Genomic DNA, 27,870 nt, shown 5'->3' on the forward strand with positions numbered 1-27,870 from the left:
GGGAGAGGAGAGAAGCGTGGGCGTTTGTCCAGGTCCCTCGTGTGACAGACAGTCCACTAAAACTTCATCAGTGTGTGGTGTGAATACCTCCTCCCACATATCTAATCCTGTGTGTGTGTGTGTGTGTGTGTGTGTGTGTGTGTGTGTGTGTGTGTGTGTGTGTGTGTGTGTGTGTGTGTGTGTGTGTGTGTGTGAACTTAACTTTTTACATGGTACAAAGACTACACTTCACACAAAAGACAGATAAAAAAAAACCTTTGCTATCTGCAGAATTTACTCTGAGAAGGACAGCAGTTCATTTGCACTATGGTCAGTATTTTTGAAGCATGATAGTTCTGGACCAGTGTCAGTGCTGCATCAGGATTTGTTGTCAGTGAGAAAACACATTCAGAATCAAATCAAAACAAAGACAAAATTTGTGATTGGAGTGTAAGTTGTGATGGACGCTGCTTGTGATCATACTTATTATATGTTTCCACGACAGCTGATTGGCTGCATCCTCTCACATTTGGTGCTACATCCCTGAAAAAGTAAGCGTCCTGCATGCTGTATTCATCGTAAATTCTCTCTCTATCTAACCTACCTCTGTTGTAAATTACTGAAACTGTGCTCCCCCTGTCTTTAGTCATGGCCAAAAGCTGGGTTATGACAAAGCGTTGAAGTAAAAGAGTCTTGTTAAACCAGGAGAAGAGAGCACATCTATCCATTGTTAGCATCTCCACACTGGCTACCTGTAAAATCTAGAAAGGAGTTTAAAGTTTTTCTTCTGATTTACAAAGCTCTTAATGGCATAAGCCCTATCCTAGAAGAGAAGAGCAAATTGTTCCGTAATATCCATCGAAGTCACTGTGTTCTCAGTACACAAGCCTCAAGGGGGCGTGGTCGACCTGACTGACAGGTGGGCAGACTGTCGCTGTCTGTAAAAAGGCTAAAGGCCTACCTCTTTGCTTCATCTTAACGTAAAGCTTGGTTGAGCTTGGCATTGCCAATATAGCGCAGTCAACAACAGGCTTCAAAACTCTGCATCAGAAATCAATGGGTGACATCACAGAAAGCTTTGTCCTTGTGTTGCACAGTCTACAGGTGAAATTTAGGCAAGAAGTAGAACAGTTTCCTTAAGATACAGGAGTGCGTGAAGGAATTCTGAGTCCAAAGTCATTCACCTTATGCGTGGCAGAAATGTTTTCTTCTTTCGGTGAGGATTTTGATTCATGTAGACATGATTTTATTATAAATTCATGGTTTCACTGGGGATTGAACCCAGGACCTTCTGCGTGTAAAGCAGACGTGATGACCACTACACTATGAAACCACACACTGATGCTATGTTGCTTTAGCAAAATGTTTTTTGAATAAAAGTGTTCCTGAAAAAATAACTGAGAAACAAAAATAAATTCAACTTTGATGATTTCAATTGAAAAACATGACACATGAAGCAAAGTTTGAAGCTATGATGGTTTTAGCAACATTTTTTCCACTGCAGCCACTGATTCACTTTAACTGTCCTGGCTTTTATTATTTGGTGACTTAACTTTTTATTTTATCTATCATCATTCGACAATGTGTGTCAGATCCTTGTCAGCTCCTTGTATTCGTCTTTGCTTAACAGAGCCACACGAGGGTGCCAAAGTGCTGTGAGTGTCTCTATCATTGTAATAATTATTTATTTTTGGCCTCTTGCAAATTTGTGCCAGCAGTTTATTAATTTATGTTTGGTCAGGGTAGAAAGCAAAGGTCTATTTCGTTCTTCAGGGTGAATGAGAAGAATGTAAGAGCCCAGATAAAAGACTCGGAGACAGTCAGAAACTCCTTAAAGCCCTCATGCGGTCACATTTTCACACAGGCTCCATGTTATATCATGTGCTATACTGCCCTCCAGTGGACATGACAAGTCCTTACAACACATAAGGGGAAAGGTGGAGCTTGATTTAGGTTTACTTAAGTGTGTGAGGGATTAAGTTTAAAGATGTGTGTCATTCTGAAGGCTATTTTCTGAATCTAATATCTGAGTCACTAAACTTTCAAACCTGTAATGAGTCAATCATTGTACTGTTCACAGTCATACATCAACATGTGATTGGCATTTTATCACTGTGGCTGAAGGAAGTTAAGTTAATTTTTATACTCTGTAGTGTTTAAGCTAAATTTTACTGATTTTTTAAATCTCAAAGGTTTTCCTCGTCAAAGAGGAAAGAGCAAACTCACAGTTCTGCTGTGTTTATTTGTTCACTTATCTTCAATGTTTGTTTTTCCTGCAGTATGTCCATTTCACCACATCTGGAGTATGCAAAAGAGACCCAAAAACTAGCAGTGTCATAAAAGGGAGGGAAACTCTAAGCACGGAAGATCTCTGTTTTTAATAATAGTGCTCAGTTTCTTCACCCTTCTCCTCTTTTTCTGCCCCCATGATCTTCTCAAACAAAAGTTCAATTTGGGAAAAGAAGCAACCTGTAAAACAATCATCCATCTACTACTTTATTCTGCGAGTAATAGAACACACACCTGTCTTTCTTTCACAGAACGAGTGGTGGTCTTAAATTATACACAGGAGAGGATTGGGGTTTGTGGGAAAAAAAATTGGAGGGAAAGCTGAGAAAATAAAAATAAATTCTTGCTCTTGTTTAAATTCTAACTTCAGAGTCAGAACTCTGATACTGAAGTTAGAAATCTGCCTTATCACTTACAATTCTGTGGAAAATAACACAATTCCTGGCATTATTCAGAGCCCCTAAGGTGACATAGGCAGGGGAAAAAAAGAAAATAAATAAGATTGAATAAAACAGGTTTCCCAATCACTCCAGATATCAACCCACACTCACAATTTCTGGTAAGTACAAAATATTACTGTATGCAAATGAGAAAGTTTCCCATGCGCACAGAGTTAGTGACTCATGGGAATGTGGTCATTACTAATCCGGTGCATGCTGGGTTGCAGAGGCCACATTTGCAGAAAAGCAAATCATAGCATCACATCATTTTTAAAGTAGGTTTAAAATACACACTCCTCTGCAGTGCATGTAGCATCATCATCTGGGAGGTTCCAGTTTGCACAAGTGATTGGGTGATTGCAGAATGCAGCCATGGTGTTTGAAATATGAAATATTGATAATATACCATGGCACTTAAAAGCCACTGCTTTCCACACATTTAAACTTTGGGAATATTTGCCAAACTTCATAAGCATTAAATACAATTTCAGAGAAATAACCTGATTTAGGATCAGTTAGTGCAAATGGCCCTGTTTCCACCTTTTTAATATAAATGTATTTGATTGTTTACCAAGTCCAAACAAATGAAAATTTGAGTTATGCTTTAAGATGAGGTAATGATATAACCAGCTGATAGAAAGTCTGCAGGTAGGCTTACACACATTAAAAAAGAAACATCATAAGGGGCAATGTAGTGTGTATAGAGAGGGATGTGTGTGTTTGTGTGTTAGAATGGGGTCAAGGTGAGCAGTGATCAATGATCAACTACTGGCCTAATGGTAACTAGCTTGTTGATTTTAGGTTAAAGATTGTTGATGGTGAAGGAAATAAGGCTGAAGATGAAGTTGTTTCTTGGGGGAAAAACTTTTGTTGAGTCAGATTTTTTTGTAAATTGGTTTATCTCAGGTAATGTGTTAAAGTTTGTTCTAATAAAGCTTTTTAAGTCTTGTCACTGGCATTCGGGTGTAGGCTAAGCAGAATTTTGCTTAAAACCTGCACAAAAGCAAGAATCTTGAGAGTTTGTATTTTGTATTTCTGTTTTTTTTTTTCTTTTTTTTTTTTTTTAAAGAAAAGAAAAGATAAAAGAAGGTGAAATTCAGATTTTTCTCAGAATTTGCAGGTTGCAAAATGCCAATGCCCAAAACATGCTTGTAAAGTTAATTGGTGATTCTAAACTGCCCACTGGTGTGAGTGTGTGCATAAAAAGTTGTATGTCTCTGTGTGTCAGCTTTGTGATTGTGCAGGGTGTACCCCACCTCTCACCCAAGACACCTGGGATGGGCTCCAGCCACCTGAGACCCTGAACATGGCAAAGAGGTGGAGGATGAATAAATGAATGAATGAATAAATGAATGAATGAATTAATGGATGAATGAATGAATGAATGGATGAATGAATGAATCCTGTTAATTTTGAGTTCTGAATCCTGAATGCTGAAAAATTCAGAGTTGTGACTTTTTGCCCAGAAGTCAAGGACGAAACTCAGTATTCTGAGACTTCTCATCACACGGAACAGCGTGGAGCCACTTTGTTCATTTAATTTTTAATTGTTTGTTTTCAGGTTCAGCAGGTCTGACATTTTTTAAATCAAGATTCTAACTTTAAAGTCACACACCAAGGCAAAAAATAAACAGTTTTTATCTTATCCTCTCAACCTGAAAGAGAAAAGTAGCAGTACTCTTGAGGATGATTAGGGATGCCAAAAAAGTTTGAAAGAACAATTGATTCACATCTCTGAATACCACCAATGCCCACTCTGTTTTAATGAAGGAGGTCAGCATTATGAGTCAAACCGGGTACAGTCAGTAAATGTAGCACCAGATGGTTTGGCTTCACTTTTGAGGACCTTGCATCTCATCCATCTTTTGAGATGATGAAAGTAACAACAAATACTTCTTATTAGCTTCATTCAAACAACTGGAATAAGCTGTGGGGTTTTTTAATCAATCAGTAGATACGTTTTTTTTTTTTTTTTTTTTGTTCTGTTTTTTTTTTTTTTTTGTAGGTTTGAAAACTGTGTGGTTGCATCTCAAAGGGGAATTTTAGGATCCTGCGCCTCGTCAGACCGAGACTTGATTTGACGTTAAAGCGGAAACTCCGGGGGATGAAGTAAGCAGATGAACTGACTCAGTCCGCTTTAAATGAAACCACATCAACAGTCGGGATGATGACAGCGACTCAACACAACTTTTACACCATGCTGCCTGTGAGCGGCGCTGTTCTGCGTTTCAGGAAACCGCAGCAGGCCCAGTCCTGTCTGCCTGTCTCTCTCTCCCCTGTCTGTCTTCTTAATTTACTCTCACTTTCTGAAGCAGCTCCTTCAGTAAGGTTTCAATCTGGGGAGGAAAAGGCACCCAGCATGCTGCGTTGTTTCCCCTCGGTCGAGTCAAAGCAAAGGGAAGCACCGGGGAAACAGAGGGGCTGATATTCACCGGGAAGCCGCGAGTGCGTGGCTGAAACCACCACATGAACAGCCCTGCTGAGACTCGTCCTTTTGTGGGGGCTGAACGGTGACCCAAACAAGCTCTAAGCTGCTTTTGTGTCAATACGTTGTTCAGTATTTCCTCAGGAGGAAGAGGAGGAGGGAGGGTTTGCTGTATGACGGCCGTGACGATCATCCACGCCGTTTCCCCCATCGCCTCCCGTTGACAAGAGTGGAGTGTGGGGCGGGTTTTTTTTTACACCTGAAATACCCCCCTCCTCTCCCTCTTCCCCCTCATTGTCATCTCTGACATATCGTCCCCAAATCCTCTAATCTGGATGTTTCTTTTCTTGTAAAATCAAACACACCAGGGTGGAAATCTCGCAGCTGAAGCTCACACAGTCTCACCGGCCGAGAGCAGCTTTCACCCCTTCGTTTCTGCAAAACAGGAAAGCTGATCGTGTGTTTTCCAGTATATGCACAAATCCTGTTATAAACCCGACTCGGTCGAAGCATAAAGTGCCATTAAATGCTGTGGTTTGTGTTGACAGACGAGCGTTTGACACACACACACACTCACACACTCTCTCACACACACACACCAGAGGATAAGTGTGCCTGAGTCTCCCCTATCGTGGCAGAAACGCTCATAAGACAGTGACTTTGGGAGGCACAACATGTAAAGATAATATTCCTATCGAGCAAAGGGGAAACAGGAGTGGGGCTTTCTCTACAAACACCTACAGAGCACTTAGAGGTGCGCTTGGAGGCTTACTTTCTCCGTGGCTGGGTGAACTTTATATCGAAGCATGTATTAACACTTTGTGGCCTGTTTTTTTTTCCTCCTCTTAGGCTGGAGGACTCCATTTTGAAGGGACCGGGTGAGCAGAGAGACTACACAGCAACTCGTCTCAAGAAAGGAAACCCGTCTGTTTTTCCGGGTAGCCTGTCTTGCACCATTTCCACTGCTTTTCATTCGTGGAGGACATTTTTGAATAGCTCCCACTTATTTATTTTGTCTCCAGGCGCATGTGCGCATCGGGGTGGTGGTGTGGAAGAAGATGCCAGTTGTTGGCACAAGTTTGGCATGTGTCATGTCATTGGTGGTGGCAGCCTGATTTAGGTTAATAATTGATGCGTGTAATTAAGAAGAGGGGCGGGGCGATTTTTTGAGGTGTTGTTTTGGTTGTCCAGTACGTTTTTTTTAGGTGACTTTCAGCTCAGGTTTGATTTTTATGTCTTGATAAGAGATTCACGGCCCCTTCTGTGCTCCATGGTGTAGACCGGCTGGGGAGGGAGGCAGTGGTGACGCCTGGCAGTGCGCACGGCAGAGAGAGCCTGACTTTGAAGGGGGCAGGCAGAGTCTGCAGGCAGGAAACAGACATTTAACAGAGCAGGAATTCAAAAGAGGGTGAATTTAAAGTTGTACTTGTCTTAAAGCAGAAAGGGGGAGTGTCGCTGGAGGAGCACAACACGCCTGAATTTCTATTCCAGGGGCCGCTGGACCAGGCTTTAGCGCATGTAGAGAGGAGGAGGAGGGGGGAGGGGGGAGGTTGGAGGGGGGAGTGAGTACGTTTCACACAGGATCCAGGCCTAGTAGTATTGCCGCTGGGACTCTCCTCATCCGCTTTCAAAAAATTGGAAATTTTCACATTTAAACGCTAAAATGAAGAGTTTGAGGGTCACGTGTGCGCTGGCCTACACCGGAATGGTAAGATTCTCGCGTCAAATCCCGTGTCATTTGGCGTTTTCTCCGTGATTTTGTTGTTTGATGCACATAGCCTGCATCTGTCGGAGGGAAGCCTGTGGAAGAAGAGTGTGTGTGTGTCACTGTGTGTGTCACTGTGTGTGTAGGTGAACTTGTGTTGTGTCGTCGTCTCATGTAATCTCTCAGCTTTTGTGTTGCTGTTTTGTGCATTGATATCATGCACTGTACAGACACAGGCGAGGAGCGACACACACAGACACTGACACACATAAACATGCAGTTGCACACACCTATAGGTTTACACACACGCCCATGCACACGCGCGCGCGCACGAACGGGTCCATTTTACTTCCAGCTCGTGGTTACAGCGCCGGCGTGTTTACGTAGCGTTGGTTTTTATCATGACGCGCTTTGATAACCTCACTGGCTTTATTGTGGACGCGTACAGCATGTATGTGAGTGGGTTTACAGGCTGCTGACCTTATTGTACTTGATGTCATTTTCATCATATCGCGATAATTCTTCCTAAGGCTCGGCAGTGAGGCTGCGGTGTTTGCGCAGAATCTCTTCCAGATATGTCACATTAGGTCGATGAGCTCGTCTTTCGTGAGTCATTTTACGTTTTATTTACATATCAGGTGAAGGCAGATTGTGTTTTGTTTCATCGCTGGTTTGATGTAGCAGGTCTAGCTCCCCTCTATGTGTGAATGACATATCTCGTTATCAGCTGCATGAGATAACTTTGAATGAGCTGCAACGATTTGAAGGCAGGTTATTGAACAGAGCAAACGTGCTATGAGGAAAAACACGTCTCCAATACAGTTGTTGTAAAAATTTGAGAAGGATTATAGAAATTAAGTAAGAATTCTCATAAATCAACAAGTATTAGTGGGATGTCAGATTATAATGAGATGTCATAATTATTCTATTTATATTTAAAATCATTCTAACTTTACTGTTGTATCCCCCAGATGTAAACTACATTTTGATCATTTTCTTCTTTTGTTCCAGGGAGGAACCATGCCAGCATGAGTGGGCTCTTCCCAGGCCCTGGCAGGGAGACTCACCAGTCCAGCTGCCCTTTGACCCCCAGCCGTGACCTCTCCAGCTCCCCCAGACACCATGACCACAGGACTGGACTAACCATGTCTGCCACTGCCTCCTCCCTCAAACATGCATCAGTCTATGGATTCACACAAAGGGAACACTCCTCCTCCTCGTCTGCGTCCTCCTCCTACAGTCCACTCAGGAGGCTGCAACATCTCACCACCATGGTCAGCCAACCTGACCTGGTGCTGCCGGTGAGGGAGCCGGAGAGGAGCTGGGATTGGGGAGTGAGTAAGAAGGAGAGGGGGAAGGAGAAGGAGAGGGACTCTTGGGCTGATTGCACTAGCAGGGATTATTCTGGCACCCAGATTACAAACAGGGACGACACTTTTGGAAGCTCTTCGTCTGGACAAAAACAACCTGTGATCCAATTTGGGAGTAAAGACACTCCAGCAACCAATCAGAGCAGTTCTACCATCTCTGAGAAAAAGACAGAAGGTTGTTTTTCAGGCCCCCCAAGTCCGGCCTTCTCTCTGGACAGCAACAGCCCCTTTGCTAATGGCTTCCTCCACTTTGGGTCGTCTTTGTTTGAGGACGAGGACAATGATGAAGAGCAGGAGACAGTATCACCTCTGGGAGGCTCACAGGACAGACGTGAGAGTGAGGGGAATATTTCTCAATCTACACCTAAGGAGATAAACACAGACTCTAAGGATGCTACCCTGTCATCAGCCAAGGTTGTCACCCGGTCCCAGTCGTCGGGTCAGCGCAGGAGATACTGGGACGGCTCAGATGACGAGTGGGAGAGCGACACTGAGCTGTTGCTGTTTGATGATAGTCTCTCAAGGCCTTCAGGGGCAAGTTTAACCATCATGATCCTAAGTTCCCTCTTTTCTAATAAGTTTTCAGGTTTCTTAGCATAAGTGGCTCTTTTTGCAGCTTTCTTGTTTTCATAAAAGGACACAGGGAGACTCAGCTAGCAGACAAACAGTAGATGTGGTGTTGGGTTGCTTAGCTTTTCTCACAAAGCCTCAGTGCGTTACATGCCAGAGAAAACACATCACACCAACCACGCTTTGGTTACTTTTGCTCTTTTAAAGATACATTTTTTATGGTCATTTATGTAGAAAAGAAAAACATGACTCTAAAAAATTCTTTAGGTTATCATCATCTTGGATGTCTATTACAGTAAATGTGCACAAAGCCACTCAGTTATCATGGAGAAAAATATATTTGTTCTTTATCTTATATGTTTACTTAGAGTTGAAGCATCTTTAGGTTTCCTGTGATAAAAATAATCCACTTTAATTGCTTTTGCTGTAACTGCTTCCCAATCTGGAGCCTTTTATTCAACCTTCTTAAACAGTGCCAGTTTGTCACCGTTGTTGCCCATTTTCCCTCAAGTAAGTTCCAGGGCTGGTTTGGTGCCCAATCTGGATCAATTTTTTTTTGGTGACAGATAAGCCAGAAAAAAAAAACATCTCCAGTTTAGCACCAACTCCTTGCAGGGCTAGATGAAATGACTGCTGACATCAGGCACTGGAGGCGGGGTTACAACTGCCAAAACTAAGTTGTGGCTACAGGCAGTGAACATACAAAGAAAACATTGTATCCATTTTCGCATTTCAAATTTGTGCATGCAAGATTTCTCACTAATTCAATTCTTCAAGCAGAAGTCACTTTTTTATCCTCGCTTCCTTGTTGTGTTGAAATCAGTGGAGAAGCATTTTCCTGTTGCCTCTGATTATCAAACTCGATAGCCTAATAGCTTTTTAGATCTTTCCACTTCCTCTGTGGGTCAGCAGTCTAAATATGACATTTGGCATTTGGGTGAAAGAGAAAAAAAAAAAAAAAAAAAAAAATATATATATATATATATATATATATTTCACAGCACTGCCATGTGACAGCAAGGCACTCTGAGCAATTCTGATCCCATTTTTTCACACATATAAATGGAAAATGGCATCTTTAATCTCACTGTTTAGAAGAGAGTTCCAAGAAGCTCTGTTAAAGGTAATAAGTCAAATATAGACCAATATAACAACAGCCCAGAGACATGCCACTACCAGTATGGCAGTGACAGTGATTTATGACTCATCTAGTTGGTGATTTTTAGGCTAACTTAAGTCTCTAGTATGAAGTTTTGTACTTAACGGATTATTGGACAGACTTTCTCCTTTAACTCTACCAGAAAGCAAATAACCAGCCAGCCAGAGTTACATCACAGCAGCAGCCAGTGTCAGCCCTCAGGCCTGTCCTTCAGCCATTACTCTCATGACACCTGCCAGTCCACTCTACCTGCTGCTGCTGTGAGCTGTCAGTCCCATTCACACAAAGGATACAGTTACCCAAAGAGCCAGCAGTGTGGTTTGTGTGTTGGTGTTATGGAACAGGACGCTAAAATTAGACCTTTAGAAAAAAAACCCAGCAGAGAACGGTTGTAGTGATAAGACTGAGACCTTTGACCCCGTTGGAACTGGAGCAAAATCAGACTGTGAAATGTACTCTCATGCTGTTTCATGTGGTTGGAAGTGAACATCAACAATTTCATTTTTGTCTGAGCTCAGCAGGTTATTTCTCACCAACACTGTCATCATCTGTCTGGAATGCTCAGTGAAATTTTAGATGGAAAGTAATCTGAATGGAGATATTTGAGAAAGTGTGTGGTAACACGAAAGTTATTACTGATAGCTTACTTTGAGGCTTTTATAGAATATTTTTCAGAAAGCTTTTTAGATACATCCTAACTCCATTCATCAACCCTGTATCTTTATATAATTTCTTCAGTTTTCAAACTTCTAGTAGGGTTAGATGTCAGACTAAGTGATAAACGGCCTTTTCTATGTGTTCCAAGGCAAAAGTTCTCAATGAGTACTACACCTAACCATTAAAAGAGAGGAGGGTGAGATATTTGGATGCAAAACATTAATTACACACTCTAAGGAAATAGTTGGAAAAATCACCTTGTCCACACTAAAATCATCATAAACTAATAGTTCCTAGTATTTAAAGTATTTTAAATGATAAAATGTAAAAGGTAGATGTTGTCATTTTATTAATCAACAAAAACAGCCTAAAGACAGTTATCGCGCGGTAGCACAAGAAAAGCAAGGCTGTGCTGATGGACTGCCCTCAAAGCAGTGTGTTGTTCCCACCTCTCCCACCCAGTTACTTTCTTGATCCAGTTTCCCTTTTTCTTTCAATTGATGGCATCGAATCCCTTACAACAAGCTTTATGAAGACAGAAAAACACGAATGTTGCTCTTTACAATTTACGGCTGCATTAGTTTAAGCAGAAGGGTCGAGCAAGTCAAAACAATACTGTTAAAAAAAACGACCTTTTAATTCTCACAATTTTTACGGCTTTATTTTTGTCTTCATTGTCATGTTGTTGACAGCAGAACAGCTTCAAGAAAAAGCCCTTACCGCCTGTAAAGTTTTTAGAGGGTGAAGTTATCTGGGCAAAGTTCAACCGAAGACCGTGGTGGCCGTGTGAGGTGATCCTGGACCCTTTACTTGGAGTCTACCACAAAGTGAAAGGTGGGCCTGAAACTCTGTTGACTTGGTGTAACCACAGAGACACAGCGTTGTAAATCCTTAACTTTTACTTTTGAATTTGTAATATTTTACTTCTTCCCCAGCTGCTGATAGCAATAATAGCACTAACGCTGATTAGCCATACAAAAAATGTTTATGAAAGGTTGTTTAAGATAACAGCTATAGGTGGTGGAAGGTGTAAGGCCAAAAACAGTTGTTTCATTTTTTTACTTTTGAGTTTTTTCTTTAGTGACATGTTCTTTTTTATATAAATTGAAGCAGAGATTTTATCTGAAGCATGTTTAGCCCCTGATAAATAATGTTCTTGGTGCATCATTTCACAAAAATTTTAACATTTGACTGTAGTTAAGTGCATGTAGTCAGTGTGATGAATTTTGGCACTTCCAAGATGATACTGTTTTACCTTCTATTCCATTAAAACAAATCTGCTGTGTCTTTTTTTCTTAGACCCAAATGAACGGCCCTGCAGACTCTACCACATCAGGACCTTTGGGCAGCCCACGGAGGTTACCTGGGTGGAGGACAAAGCAACCAACCCTTTCTACGGTGGCTTTGAATTTGAACAGCTGTGCTTACTGCGACGACGGGGGAAGCAAAGGGAACAGAACTACAAATGCACTGTAATCATAATTTTGTGATTGATAAATTGATAGAAAAGTTTTTCTGTGAGGGTTTTTGTCTTCTAGGTTATGGTAATTCAAAGCCCAATCTGGAAAGCCAGCTGGATTTGGTAGATTTTGTGAAGACTTTTCATTTCTCGTCTAAAGGCTTCTTCAGTTCTCAACCGACTGGTTGGACAGAGCAAGATAATGTCAACTTCTTAAAGACACAGCAAGAACTCAGCTGTATGTTTACATCACAAGATTCAGATTTTGGGTTGTAAGGCAACTGTTGGATGAGGTTTAAGGACGCCATCCTCATTAAGCTTGAACAACCATCCTTGAACAGAGGTGGTGGCCTTAAGCATCACTTATCTCAAACAAATGATGCCGTTTTGAATTCTTAACCCAAGCAAGTGAGACCACACTCACACCGGGATCTTAGGACTTCATCGATTTTTGGAAACTAGGTAATTGACTCTGCTAGCTATGGCATGGAACAACTTTTGGCGACCCTGAGAGGCTTACGGCTGAAATACACCAGATGCTTCTATGGTCCGTCTACCCAATGTCACGGCAACAGATCAAAAATGTTTCCATTCAAGTCAAAGTGTCAGCATACCCTGGATTCGTTCCATTGCAGTCTGTCTGTGTGGCTGGTCCATCATGTCGCAGGTAATACACACCCATCCTATTTTAGCCGGACGCGAAGCTGTGATGCATAAATTTGGCATAGGTTACAACAAGCAGGACAGGAAGTTGTGACTGGACACTTCCTAAAAATACCCAGTGACTTTCAAAATAAAACAAACTGTGTCAAACTCAGTTTGTATTTAGCTCGACTATGACAACAAACAGACATCATGAGCGGAGCCAGAACAGGAGTCAACAGGTTTGAGGTTTTAAAGCCCACCATGAATGAAGAGAGGCCTATCAATGAAGGGGGAAGCGTGGGTACTCCTTGACCTTGCGACTCCAACTGTCTGTCAGTCAGTCAGTCATGCGGACTGAACACGCAGCTGGTGTGAGTTGACAAACACAGTTAACACGCAACTGAACGGAGTTGGACTGCAGACGTATCTGGTGTATTTGAGGTGTTACATTCTTGCTCTGTCCACCAGTCTGTTTAGAACTGGAACTTTTGGGAGGAAAGTTTAAACATCTTCAAGAACTCTACCAAATCCAATTGCCTTTTTGAGTCAAGCTCTGATGGAATCAAAAAACTTTGCATGTCATAAAACCAACATACATGTGAAAGAAGATGTGTTTACAGACCTATTAATGATTCTCTTTACCTTCCTGCAGATTGCAAAGCGTTTTCAGGATTCTTGGAAAACAAGTGTGGAAGAAGCTGAATCTGTTCTCCCAGAGAGACCAAAAATGGATTCCTCCTCTCTTTCATTCATAGAAGACAACTTCTTTAGCAGCTCGACACCGGAGAACAAGACCCAACCAGATTCTCCTCCCTCCACTTCCCCTACCCTTCCTGAGACATCGCCAATGACTAATGGATCCATTTTAACCACAACAACTCCAGCAAAGGCAAGCACTTTAAAGAAATCTTCTGGCAAGAAGAAACAAAGTAAACTGTCAAAGGACACAAGTAGAAAGAATTCTAAAAAGACTTTGAATAATAGCCCTGACCAGACAGACAGGGACAACGGAGAGTGTCCGTATTCTGACCTGGACTCAGTCCCCAAGATTCTATGTCCTAAAGCACTTGAACGTCAGCAGAAGCTGATTACGGCCCAGCCGACTGTCACAGTTGTCAAAGAGGTGAAGAAGCAGCCTGAGATTCAGAGTGGTCTTTGGTTCAGCAAATCAGGCAAAGAGAGGCGACCAAAAACAACCAGTCCTATGCCAGACCGCACCCTCTTTGGTAAAGTGCCCTGCAAGAAGAAGAGCTCATCTGTTCTCAGTAAAAAGACACTGTCTTTGAGTACCTCCATGTTGAGTGGGGCTGGTGGACCCCCTGACCAGTCGGGGTTGCTTGAGAAGCATAAGACTGTGGCATCCTCTGAAAAAAATCTGCTGCTTGAATCACAAGGACACTTAAAGTGCAAAAACACGTTTGAAGAAAGCAGGCCTTTTGGTGCAAACAGCATTCCCACAGACCAGACAGAATCATCAGACAACCAGAAACCCCTGACTTGTGTTGAGACCTTTGTGCCCTCTAACAAGAGTGGACATGTAAAGGGAAGAAAGACAGTGAGCAATGCAAGTGATACCATGACTGCATCAGCAGCCGACCAGTTAGTTAGCACAAGTGCTAAAAAGGATGTAGAGCCCAGCATTGAAGGCAGCTCCAGTGGCCAACCCACACTCCCAGAGAGTACGAAGAGTGTGAGTCAAACTGAACTACCAGACATCCTGACAAATAAAAAGGTCCATGAAATAACGGATGAGCAAGGGAAAGAAACCAACAAAACACCAGTACCAAGTTTGAATGTTCTCACTACTGACCCACAAAAAAGGCTAGAAGAACATGCAAGTCTGGTTTCCAAGTGTAGGCTGCCGTTCGTCAAATTGATACGTAAGGATATTAAGGGTAAGAAGTTCCTAAACTCCAGTTTAACCACCGGTCCCACTGACAAACCAGGATGTGAAAAAACACTGAATATAAAAGAGACTGAGACACGCACCTCAGCTTCAGATTGCATGACCGTCAAAGAAAGTGTTTCTGTTGATCAGACGGCCAGTTTAGAACCTGCAAAGGTCTTAGTTAAGAAATTAAAAGCAAGTGGGACAGGTATTCTTCGTCTGTCATCTGAGTCATCCCAAGAGACGACTGTTGCTGCGTCCAGAGAAGCAAATAATCCTGAAGGGTTAGGTAGCTCAGTGGAGGAAAGAATACCAGTTTTGGATGTAACACCCTCATCTTCTAACCAATCAGACCAGTCAAGATGTAAAAAGACTTCTTCCAACATAACAAATATATTCTTAGATAAATTAAGCAGCTCAAAGAAGAAAATGGATTCCATCTCTTGTGCAGTTTTCCATTCAACTACTCCGCCTTCACATCGGCAGGGGCCTTCAGTGTGTAAGACTGCTCCTGTTCCTGAAAGCCTGTCCTCTGAAAAATCCAAGAAAATTGTCCAAAATTTAAAACAAATCCCGGAAAAGGTGAATAAAGTTGTACTACAAGAGCAGCCTGCCCACCTCCCAGCCAGCGGCCGGCTGATGACCAGAGCTCTGAAGGCGATGCAAGAGGTGGAACAGAAGAAGCGAGAAAAGGCCAAGAAGAAGGTAAAGCGGAAAGAACCCATAAATCCTTGCAGACCGGTGAAGGATCTCACGTGCCATTCAGGGGATAACTCCCCTTTGCGTCCTGTAGCCAAACCCAAATCTCACAGTAATGTCAATGATGAGTATGATCAAGATACACATTCCAGCACTGGAACCTCCCCTTTGACGCCTTCTCGATCAACTGATCTTGAAACAGAAGTCAAGAGTGAAGATGAAGACCTCTCAATCTCCTCAACCCCACCAATGGACTTCATACCCCTGACTTCAAGAGTAAAGGCAAAGAAGGAAGATCAGTCCACGGATGCATGCCCTCCATCCTCATCATCCTCACCATTTTCTTTCATGAATGACTTTAAAAATGTGGAGGAGGTATCCTTCCAGTCCCTGACAAATGAAGGTGGCGGTAAGTCTGTCTCTTTCAAGGCAAACACAAACTACAAATTCAGCACTTTTCTCATGATGCTAAAAGACTTGCATGACACTCGAGAGCGGGAAGGGACGCCATTAGAACTGGAAATTGGGCCACCAAGTGCTCATGTAAAGGAGGAGCCCTTAGTGATGCCCGGGGAGACTGGACCTGCAAGTCAGGATCAACCAGGGGAACATGTCAACAACCAATCAAACTCAAGCCCAGATAAAACTGAAATCACACACAATATCAGTGCAAATCAGATATCAAAGAGACCCTACAACAGAAGGGGTGGCTCCACTGGGGTGAGAAAGAAAGCCAACCGCAAAGTGCCTTGTCGTCCTGCCAGGTCCGGACCTGGTGTCCCAGGACTAGAGCCTTTGCCAGCAAGGGACTCTTTGTTGGACATGGATTGCTCATCAAGGGAACAATCCTTGTTGGGCTTTGAGTCCATGAGCTGGGAGACACAGGAAGGAGATGCTGAAAGAGTAATAAAGGGGAGAGAAGAGGAAAGGTGGAGCATACTAAATGAGAATTTACAGAACATGGTGCCTTTGGAGCAGAGAGGGTACGACACTACGCTGGGTCTTGAAAAGCCAAACGGCCTTGTTGTGGACCTCACTGACACCGACGCAAGCTCGGTGCTCAATGCTCGAGAAGGTGACAAGCCCTCGAGAGGTGAGTGCAGTCTTATCTATAGAGAAATGTCAAAGTGGAGGGTCTCTTTGTGGACATGAAAACTCCATCACGCCATTCAATCATTATTTTTTCTTACATTACTTTTTCAGCTCACAAACGAATAAGAAAACCGAGCAAGAGGCTGATCGAATGGACTGAAGAGTATGATCAGATTTTCTCCACCAGGAAGAAAACCAAAAAGCCTCTCCAGTTAATTGGAAAGGTAAAAATCCTTCAAAGTAAGATCTCTTCTAACTGAGTTATTCATTTATGCAGTCATGTTTGCATAAGTGACATTTAGCATCAAATTTAACTTAAACTTAAATAGTTGAATCCCAATATGATTTTGTTATTTTGTCTCCAATACCTTGCAGGCCCTAACATCCGTGTCTGAACTCCCGGAGTTTGAGAAAGAATCTCATGACCATCCATCACTGGACTCACTTCCTGAGATACAGACTCCACCTCCAGAGGAAGTTACTACAACAACACCATCCCAACTACAAATTCCCTGCACAGAAAACACATCTCCTCAAGACGCACCAGTTCTCTCCATCGACACACTAACACCTCCTCCCGAAGCTGACCCTACGCTGTCAGAAGGGCTCCTCAAAGACAACGGTGAGGAAGTTTTCCAGCATGTTCTGGTGTTAAATGCTTCATTCTGATTAATCAATACTTAAAAGCAACAGTCTGTTCTTTCTTGATGGCAAATCATGTTTTTCAAGAGGCCTCAGGAGGTTTCAATCAGCTTCAACAACCTGCACATTATACCTTATCCCAGGGGTGACCAACCAGTCAGAGACCAAGCCACAAAAATGGCTGTGGTACTACAGAGAGCTACATCCCGCACGTGGTCTTACAAACACACTTTCTCTCACACATAAACGAAATGACATAAAATGAAAATCAATACATTTCCAATTTTCAAAGCAAGGTTTATTGTGTTTGTAAGTGTATCTAAATTCGTACTAGAGAAAAGAAGCTGAAACCTAAGTATCAATGTGTGCACCCAAATTTTGATCAACTCTTATCCCAATGTTGGCATCAGCATATCAATATTTTTGATTGATTGGCACACTGCTACTCATAACTTTACATATATTTTTATGAATGGATCAAAGAGCCACTCTCCAAAAGGCAAAGAGCCACATGTGGCTCGCGAGCCGCAGGTTGACCACCCCTGCCATATCCCTTACATGAGACTGTTGAGCAACCCAGCTTGTTGTGGCTATTTCAGCCATCCCAAAGATGTTGGATGGGGCTGAATTCAGGGCTACATGAAGGCCAACCAAGGTCACCCTCAAACCAGAACCACTATCATTTCACCAGCTGTTTTTCTGGAGTAATGGAAAGCTTTCCAAGAATTGTTTTGCAAAGGGGAAGCCAAAAAGTTGTTATAAATTTTTTACCTTGGCCCCTTTAGATCTCTGTTTGTTGGAATTTAGCGTGCAGAGATATTTTCACATGTTTCAAGAAGTTTTAAGATGCAAACAAGACACTTAAAACAGACAAAAGAGCCAGGAAAGATTCACTGAGTCATTTTATTGAACCCTTGTTTCACAGGAAACGCTCCTATGTTGGGGAAGAAGAGGAAGAGGAAACCCACTCAGAAGATCCTGGAGTACTCTCTTGAAGCTGAGGCCTCCACAGTCCCCAAGAAGAAGGTACAACACAGACATGCTCTGTTTTTCAGAGTTATTGCAAAGTTATTGGTGTAATTCTATTGGATAGTCAAATAAAGTTTTCTTTTTTTTTCATTTCTTAACATCATATGTCAAATGTGTGATAGTTGTATGTACATTGATAATCCAAACCTCAAAGTAATTATGATACAGAAGTTACTTACAGATGTCATTATAACATTTAACATCCATAAGTAACTGTTTGAAACAGTCTATATATTGATTTTGATTTATCCTGTTACAGGTTAAAACACTAAAACACAGCTCACATCCAGCTCCATCATCAGGTCAGTAAATGTCAAACAGTTATGTTGATTATGAATCTTGTATTTCTGCTTTTTCAAAACTGATTTTTGAGCAAAATCATTTTCAAAAGTTGAACTTTTTGATGTGAAGCAGGCTGAAGCCAAATGGATTTGGGATTTTATTTTTCAGAATTATAAAGAAATATTTTTAAATTTACATTTTCTTGCATTGTTTTTAAGTTTTTATCCTTCGTTCAGTGCAGTCTCTGGTTCTGAAACAGCTTTTTTTCTGCTAGATTCTGGACAGCCGTTGCTCAAGTCAAAGAGTAAACAGCTAACAGCATCAAGCTCTGCTCCGACGGTCACAGAGACTTCCACACCTACACCCACGCCCTCCGTTCAGACAGGCCCCCCTCCCTCCCCTCCACCCCCCTCGACGACAACACCTGAACCCACCTGGGCAGAGGCGACAACACACAACGTAGATGTTTCTCAAATAGAGGACTTCAGAGCTGAAGAGGTTAAGAGAGACGCTGCAGAGTCAGAGGTCAGACATCTTTGAAACACAACTGTTCTGTCTCTGTTCAAGTGGTTTGTTAAAGTTTAATCTGATTTCTATCAGAGCAGTTTGTTTCATCATTAAAAGACATGATCAAGATGAAGCTGTGTCATAAAGCAGCACTCTCTGCACTTCAGAGATGACCTCTGTGCCGAGTGATTCTGGGAAAACTGTTGAAAATAAATGAACTCTTCCCTTTGTCTCCTAAGGGTGATCAGTCCAGCTTGGATCACAGCTTCTCCTCCATGAAGGATGAGTTGTCCCTGTGCGACGACCCACTTTTACCCTCAAGGAAGATCATCGGGGACCGAGGAGGCCCTGCCTCCATGAAGGAGAACATCTGCCAGGTGAGACGGGTTATAATGTTAAATCAGATGAAAAATACTGAGCTGGATTTAGGGAGGGGATGAGAAAACATTTTTTGATCTGGTGGATGTTTGGTTACAAAAGTGTTGTCTGAGTCTTTGGACCCCCAGTGAAAATCTTTTGTTAAGTAAAACGCTTCACCCATCAGATGACACAGGAAGTAGAAACCTAACACAGAGAGCCACCTCCATGCTCGTGTTCAGTCTCTGCTATTACAGCAGCTCATGTTTTTCCTCTCAGGTGTGTGAGAAGACAGGGGAGCTGCTGCTCTGTGAGGGTCAGTGCTGTGGGGCTTTTCATCTTGCCTGCATCTCTCTGGCTGAAGCTCCCAAAGGGAAGTTCATCTGCCCAGAGTGTAAATCAGGTACTTCAATATTTTAACTGTAGGAAATGATCAAACACATCTGTTTCTGAAGACGTGTAACATTTTATGCTTCATTCCCCCAGGTATCCACACCTGCTTTGTGTGTAAAAAGCGCAGCGAGGACGTGCGGCGCTGTATGATCCCTGTGTGTGGGAAGTTTTATCACGGCGAGTGCATCGCCAGCTTCGCCCCGACAGCCCCTGTGAACAGGGGCTTCCGCTGCTCAATCCACGTCTGCCTCACCTGCTTCATCGCCAACCCCAACAGCTCGGCCATTTCTAAAGGTAAACCATCAGTGTTGGTATCAGCCTTGATTTCCACAAGTGGTTTGTCTCTAGCTTTTACTAAGTGTTCATGGTCGTGTGTTTATCTATAGGTCGCCTGGTACGGTGTGTTCGCTGCCCCATAGCTTATCATGCTACAGACCTCTGCATGGCGGCCGGCTGTGTCGTCCTATCCAACAACAGCATCATCTGTCCAAACCACTTTACTCCTCGCCGTGGCGTCAAGAACCATGAACACGTCAATGTCAGCTGGTGCTTCGTCTGCACAGAAGGTACTTTTTTTCCCAAATATGTGAAGTAATTTCAGCCTCTCCTGGTCTGATTGTTTAAAGCCTCAGCTGGGCGTGAAGGGGCATCCAGAGGGTCCTTTGTTTATTTTTTATTTATAAAAGGGACACTATAAGGACCCTGTTTTAATAATTATTTGTTTGGAAAGGCATCAAGAGGGGACTTTGTTTACATTTGATTTAATGAAGGGGTATCCAGAAGGCACTTAAACGACTCTACTTATTGGGGGGGGGGGGTCGTCTAGCAGGCTCAATGTCCATATTTTTTCCACTGAAGGGTATACATGTTATTTATTTGGAGGACATCCAGTAATTACTTGGCTTACATTTTATTCCTGAAATGACAATAAGAAGGCATTTGCACGTATTAAGTCCACAAGAGATTTATTATTGGGCATTTTGTTTATATTTGGTGCATCTACTTTGACAATTTTAAGTGTTTCCTGCTGCAGGGCAACCGCCAAGGCATTTTATGTTTTTTTCTACTACAGAAACATCCAGGAGGGCACTTATGGGACATTCTCTGACATGGAGGCAAATTCCTTTGTGGTCCCTTTAGCACTGCCTATTTTCTCTGTAGAGTCATGGCATTGATATTAATATTATTGACCTAAATTTGGTAAAATAAAAATAAGCATATTCTCTAAGTATCAGGCTTTTTTTAGCCTTAATGTTTCTTCAAATAGACACACGCTTTAAATCTGTGGTTTTAAACATACTGTGTTCCTCCTCCTGCAGGGGGAAGCCTGCTGTGCTGTGAGTCTTGTCCGGCTGCGTTTCATCGGGAGTGTCTGAAAATCGAGATGCCAAAAGGCAGCTGGTACTGCAATGACTGCAAGGCTGGGAAGAAACCTCGCTACAAGGACATCCTGTGGGTGAAGGTGGGACGGTACAGGTCAGTAGAGAGCTGCAGACTCTATTCATCTCTTATCTGTAGCTTTGCTCTTTCTCACACTGAGCCATTTTCTATCGATCTTTGTGCATTGCTCTCACATGTTACTTCAGCTTCTTTTATTGTGCGTGTTTTCACTTTAATTTCTTTATGAAGATGGTGGCCAGCAGAGGTCAGCCATCCCAAAACAATCCCTGAAAACATCCAGCGGATGAGGCACGATGTGGGGGAGTTTCCTGTCCACTTCTTCGGCTCAAACGACTACCTGTGGACCTACCAGGCCCGGGTCTTTCCTTATATGGACGTGGACGCCAACAGCAAAGAGAAGATGGGAAAAGGTGTTGATGCCACCTACAAGAAAGGTAACAAGTGTTGACTTGAAAAGATTGTTCTATTCTCTGATACTCGTGTCTTTGTTTGAATCTACTTTTATGGCTTGATTTCTGAACATTTTCCCTCCCTCCCTAGCGCTTGAGGAGGCAGCTGTGAGATTTCGTGAACTGCAGGCAGAAAAGGAGCTCAGGCAGCTTCAAGAGGACAGAAAGAACGACAGGAAACCTCCCCCGTACAAACATATAAAGGTGAAGAAGAATTCTCATTCCATGAATTTGCTTTTTCAAAAATCTCCAGAATGAAACTTCTTCAAAAAGTACAACAGTGTAATAAAAACACCTAGAAAACTTGAGTTAATTTATGGAGTCACATTTCACTACCACAGAAACACAGCAATGTAAAGGAAAATGTCAATGAGTCCTTGTTCCTTTCTGATTCGCTCAGGTGAATCGACCAATAGGAAAGGTTCAGATTGTTACAGCTGACCTATCAGAGATTCCACGCTGTAACTGTAAAGCCACAGACGAGAACCCGTGTGGGATGGACTCAGAGTGCATCAACCGCATGCTGCTGTACGAGTGTCACCCACAGGTAGGAAAACGCCTCCATCACATCCACAAAATGAGATATTATTTTTGGATATTTTATGCCTCAGTGTCTGGTTTATTTCCTGTTTTCTACATGAACTGCAGGTTTGTCCAGCTGGTGAGCGGTGTCTCAACCAGGCGTTCACAAAGCGTCAGTACAGCCAGGTGGAGATCTTCAGGACGCTGTCTCGAGGCTGGGGGCTCCGCTGTGTCCATGACATCAAGAAGGTAACTCCACCCCTGTTATATTCTACTGGCTGTGGTACTTTTATTGAAGGTGTGGACTTTAACGGGCTAAATAATTGTTTTTTTGCCTTTCAGGGTCAGTTTGTGAGCGAGTACGTGGGAGAGATGATCGATGAGGAGGAGTGCAGGTCGAGAATCAGACACGCCCAGGAGAATGACATCTGTAACTTCTATATGCTAACACTGGACAAGGTACAACTCAGAGCCTCAAAGCTGTGCCAACGCTGCATTACATGTCCTTAGGGTTGATGTTAAAAAACTGAAAAATGTATGGCATATGAAATTTAGCAGACAAAGTATGTAAAGTAAGTGAATCGTTAATGCTCACCCTGTTCCTGAAAGGGTGAGCAGTGGTTCCAACCTGCTGTAACAACCTGTTCACATAATATCCCACTTATTACCCCAATATCATCTCCTGAAAAGTTGATATGTGGCCTGGGTGGGACTTTTCACTCTGGCAGGTACACAGCTTCGCTTGGGAAATAAACTTGAACAGTACTGTCAAATGATATGTAAATGTTAAAAGTTACATTTTATTGATTTGGATTTTATGTGTTTGGGAGAGTTTGTCTGTCTGTGAACACCATGACTCAAAGAGTTATGAACTCGATATCTTGATAAAATTTTCAGGAAATGTTCAAAACGGGTTAAGGGAGAATTGATTACATTTTGGAGGTGATCCGGGTCCCCGTCTGGATCCAGGATTTTTTTGAAAGATTCTTTATCATTGTGAGATAGGGCCCTTTTCACCATATGTCTATATAACTCCACGATAAATGGTCGGATTGCTTTGCAAAACAACACAAGACAAGGTCACCATAATTTCGGACAGATGTTAAAATACAATCCAGATCCTGGCAATATTCTACATACTAAGATCCAGAATATGATATATGTACTGGGTCATCATAATTTTCATCACTGTCAGGTAACTAATTATCGGACAAACCTGCAACTAACACCACATTGTAGCAGACAGTCTGCTGAAAGGGAGTATAACATTAAAGTAGGACTAAAGTGTTTCATAACAATCACAATACGCTTGGCGGAGGTCTGCGCTCTCTGAGTGCTTTTCTACTTTTAAAATGAGTCTTTGAGAATAATCACTCACGTCAGACTGCTTTAAGTTCTCACAAGTAGTTTTTTGTGTCTTTCTTTGCTTCTGTTTACATTTTGTGTCTGTGTGTAGGATCGAATAATCGACGCTGGACCAAAGGGGAACGAGGCTCGCTTCATGAATCACTGCTGCCAGCCAAACTGTGAGACGCAGAAGTGGACAGTGAGCGGTGACACACGGGTGGGACTTTTTGCTCTGGTAGACGTCTCTGCAGGTACGCAGCTTCACTTGGGAAATAAACTTGAACGATACAGTCAAATGGTTTGTAAATGCTAAATCCCTGGCTTCTCTGTGTGAGATACAGGAGAAAACCAGGAAGCCTTTATGAATGCTCTTGTGACACAAAGAAAGTGTCAACAAAAATATTTAAAAAATGTCACAATGTTTCAGATTTGAGCAGCTTTGTAGAGTCTGTCTTTTAAAACTTGATGCGGATTCGTTCAATGAAGGAGTTGTTGATCACTGAAACAGTTCTTTCTTATTGACTTTAATGTGATCCCCCTTCTTGGGAAACAGGGTGTTTACCTATCTCTCTAACTTTTTTACGTTTGTATGAATTAATCCAGGCACAGAGCTCACCTTCAACTACAACCTGGAGTGTTTGGGGAATGGGAAGACAGTGTGTAAATGTGGAGCACCAAACTGCAGTGGCTTCCTGGGTGTCAGGCCAAAGGTGAGGAAAAATCAAAGCTGTCATTGAAAGTGTGAGGTTGATGTTATTTTACTACCCTGGACTCTCCTCTCCTCTTTAAAACCAGAACAACCCTCCGTCTGAAGACAAAGGCCGTAAGTTTAAGAGGAGGGGGAAGAGGAAGAACAAGGCAGTGGTGACCAAAGAACGAGAGGACGAGTGTTTCAGCTGTGGGGATGGGGGACAGATGGTTTCCTGTAAGAAACCTGGCTGCCCTAAAGTATACCACGCTGACTGCCTCAACCTCACCAAGAGGCCTGCAGGTCAGTGAGTCCATGAATCCAGCAGCACAGCTTGTGTTTTGGTGTACACTGTGTGGTCATGACAAGTTGGTAAATCTTATATCTTGGGTCCCTTAATGTGATTAAAATGAATAAAAAAACATCTGAAATGATTCTGTTGCATTTGTTCATGCCATGATCTTCTTCATGTCTGTGGATCCTTTACAGGTCGTTGGGAGTGTCCGTGGCACCAGTGTGACATCTGTGGAAAGGAAGCGGCGTCTTTCTGTGAAATGTGTCCCAGCTCGTACTGCAACCAGCACCGTGACGGCCTCCTCTTCATCTCCAAGCTGGATGGGAAGCTGTGCTGCAGCGAACACGACCCCTGTGGACCTGAACCTCTGGAGCCAGGGGAGATCCGCGAGTATCCGGCCCAGCCAAGAGCCCTGACCTCTGGCCTGGGCATGGCCGTCATCCCCTCGGCTGTCTCAAACATTTCCACCAGTTTGAAGTCGACCAGCAGGAGGAGCCAAGAGATCGGAGCTTCAGAGTCACCGCCTGCTTTCTCCATCCCGGTACCCATCACTATTCCTGTCTCTGCACCTCCAAGCTCACCTCCACCCAGCAGCCCTGATCCCCCTAATGTCTTAGACCTCCCACAGTACTCCCCTATCTCCTCTTATGAGGAGGAAAGAGATGTCATAGAGGAGGAGGAGGAGGAGGAGGAGGAGGAAGAGGAGCTGCTGGAGGAGGTGGAAGAGGAGGATTCAGCTGAGGAGGGTGAAGTCAGGGGACAAAAATCAGTCTCATCTGTGGAGGATGGAGAGACGACGAGGATGGATGAGGTGAGGCTGGAATATCTGGATGATGAGGATGAGGATGATGAGGAAGACGATGATGATGAGGATGAGGAGGAGGAGGAAGAAGAGGAGGAGGAGTGACACAGTGAGTTGTTCTTAGAGGTTCTTAAAAATGTGGGAAACAGACAAAGCTCAACAAATAAAAACACATTACTAGCCAGGACTGTGGAGTGGATTTTTTAGGACAAAACTAAATTAACAAAAACAAACGGAGCTCTTCTATAAATGAAGTTACACAGATGAATACTTTATAGAGTGTTATATACAAAGACAGATGTTATTTCTTTACTGTTCATTTAGTTCGGACTCACTAATCCCGAAGTCGTTGCACACGCACTGTAGAGACTGGTTCAGACTCATCACATCCACATGTAGAAAAACATCCTCTGGAACTGCTCCACTGCACTCTGTGAACATATTTCACCCTGTTTTTGCTCATGTTTTGAACAAGCGCACGTGTTGGTTAGTTTTGATATTGCTTTGGGTAGAATTTAAAGATGCTAAATGTCAGAAAGAAACTATTCATTGTCCAACCTGCAGAATGAGAGGATGGAGTTGAATCAAAATGTGGTCACATCTTTGTCCCTGTGGATACAAAACTCTGGCTTTTATTTATGTTCATCTAGAAGAGAGGTCATGTTTGTGCTCTAAATGAAACACAACTAGTGTGCTTTGGGTTCTGCTTATTAAATTGTTTAAATTATGTTGTATTAAATTCTTTTAAAAGATGCAGCAGCCGTAGCCTCCGCTCACATTCTAGTTCTTCTCAGAACGGATGACTAAAAATGTGTGACTATCTGCAAAAATGTGAAACTGCCTGAAGATTGGCTGCCTGGTGTTGTGCCACAAGACGTTGGAAACCTCCAAATTTGTGGTTGTTAAGTGGAATAAAACTGACTCACTGAAATAAATCTAGATGGATCAAAGTTGGGCGCAGCCAGCAACAAAAGAAAGGGAACACTGAATTTGACATTTTGTGCCAAAAAGAGAAATTGTTTGAGGAAAGCTACAGAGAAAGTGTTTGTATCACCAGAGGATATTAAAGCAGGTATTTGTGGTCCACAGGTTTCACACACTGACACTCCGTTATCTAAGGAAACAAAAAACTGGTCTGCAGTCTGAAAGCAGGGACAGAACTAAGTCTGCTCCAGTGTGTTTGCTGTGTTCTGTCTTTGTAATTTATGAAATGTTCTGTGACGCACAACAATGATGAGGAAGAGTTCAGGTTTCCACCTCCTCACTCCCTCTTCCTCTCAGTTCTCCTGCGAGGAGAACTAAAAACTCCTGTGTGGACGTGAGACACTTGAAGAGACGAACTCTTTGCCATTCTGCTTGCACTTCAGTTTGTGTTATTGCCACATGTGTTTTGCTCTCTGTCTTCAAGCTTAATATTGTCTGTGTGTTATCTGCCAATGCCTTAGAGTGTATTTCTTTGGAGATATTTTTAAGGAATGGTTTGGCATCTGTGAGAGCCAAGTGTCCCTACTAATAATGCCTTTTTACAGTTGCCCAACAAGCAATGTTTCACTCCAGTGTAATTATGACCTGTTACATTTCAACCATTGACCTGTTAAAGCAACCGCCGTATAAATATATCAGAAAAGAATATTATAAAATAATCTGTGTACCAGCCTCATTTTTCAATAATGGTTCAACTGACAGCTACATGGAAAACTCACCAAAACTTTTATTCGCTATAATGATTTAGCACCTAAAATTGCTCTGACTTATTTTTGTAAATCCAATTCTATGACAGGTTTTTATGTATTAAAATACATGAAATCTACAAGGCATTGCAGGAATAGCTATTAAAGTAATTTAAATTAATAAACTATACATGTACTTAAAGAAATGCAAAAATAAAAAAAAGTAATTTGTACCAACATCTGCTTCTTAAATCTCAGGATGAAATGCTAATTATCTAAATTAAATAAATTTACATAAATTGCTGATATAGTAGACAAACAAGTTCCAGCTTGGGTAAAAAAAATTATTTAATTTATTGTTTTACTTTTTAAAAGCTTGAATTCTTTTAGTTAACCCAAAATTATTTAATATCTTGAGACAGAAAAAGCATGAAAAAAGACTAACCAGCTTATATTTTTATTATAAGAGTGCACATTTCAAAGAAGTGCTACATTATTCACCTTTTTTTTCTTAACTCTTCTTCAAAGTAAAGAAACAATTCAGATTTTTTTTCAGAAGTTTGACTTATGCCTGACTTTTTCCCCAGCGTTCAAAGATTGAAGTCAGAATTCAGCTTTTTTGCTCAGATTCGACCTTTTGATATTTTAAAGTTAAAGCCAGAATTCTGACTTTCATCACAGAAATGTGAGAAAATATTTTTTTTGAATGACCTTTTTTGATATATATATATATATATATATATATATATATATATATATATATATATATATATATATATATATATATATATATATATATATATATTGCTAAGATTAGTCTCAGAATTCAGACTTCAGAGTCATTTTTTGTCCCATTTTGATTTTTAAATGCCTTAAGCTACTACACAAGGAAAGATCACAGAATATAAAACTAACCTGAAACTGAAATTAGAATGCTCAGATCCTGAAATAATCATCAGTTCTCACATCGCACAAGTCTGATGGTGACGGAAAAGTACCAAAAACAGAATGGTCCAAGGTTGCATCATGGGAGTTTTTCATCTTTCATTCAATCAATCAATCTTTATTTGTAAAGCACCAAATCATAACAAACGTTATCTCCAGACACT

At 42.1% G+C, this 27,870-nt stretch overlaps 1 protein-coding gene and 1 non-coding gene across 5 annotated transcripts; one reads left to right on the plus strand and one right to left on the minus strand.

The window, feature by feature from the left end:
* Positions 1-1,239: 1,239 nt before the first annotated feature.
* trnav-uac (transfer RNA valine (anticodon UAC)) lies at positions 1,240-1,312 on the minus strand. The gene has a single exon. It is a non-coding gene; the product is annotated as a tRNA-Val (tRNA).
* A 4,439-nt stretch (positions 1,313-5,751) lies between these two features.
* On the plus strand, positions 5,752-26,734 carry nsd1b (nuclear receptor binding SET domain protein 1b). Of its 4 annotated transcripts, XM_074671590.1 has the most exons (25): positions 5,752-5,887; positions 5,983-6,071; positions 7,850-8,742; positions 11,290-11,428; positions 11,894-12,066; positions 13,351-16,378; positions 16,489-16,601; positions 16,753-16,999; positions 17,945-18,045; positions 18,308-18,350; positions 18,605-18,855; positions 19,077-19,214; positions 19,474-19,597; positions 19,681-19,881; positions 19,974-20,153; positions 20,907-21,063; positions 21,217-21,422; positions 21,529-21,641; positions 21,838-21,984; positions 22,086-22,208; positions 22,302-22,418; positions 23,416-23,557; positions 23,910-24,016; positions 24,102-24,297; positions 24,484-26,734. In XM_074671590.1, exons 3-25 carry the CDS (start codon positions 7,867-7,869, stop codon positions 25,194-25,196), a joined length of 7,635 nt encoding a protein of 2,544 aa, XP_074527691.1. In that variant the 5' UTR covers positions 5,752-5,887; positions 5,983-6,071; positions 7,850-7,866; the 3' UTR covers positions 25,197-26,734. The 4 variants fall into 4 exon arrangements, with proteins under 4 accessions (XP_074527691.1, XP_074527692.1, XP_074527690.1 ...); XM_074671591.1 differs by lacking the exon at positions 5,752-5,887 and having other exon boundaries at positions 5,975-6,071; XM_074671589.1 differs by lacking the exons at positions 5,752-5,887; positions 5,983-6,071 and adding an exon at positions 6,684-6,841.
* Positions 26,735-27,870: the final 1,136 nt, after the last annotated feature.

Source organism: Halichoeres trimaculatus, unplaced genomic scaffold, assembly GCF_033239565.1.
Source record: "Halichoeres trimaculatus isolate MK-OKI-2021-1 unplaced genomic scaffold, fHalTri1.1 fHalTri1_scaffold_6, whole genome shotgun sequence".
NCBI lineage: Eukaryota > Metazoa > Chordata > Actinopteri > Labriformes > Labridae > Halichoeres > Halichoeres trimaculatus.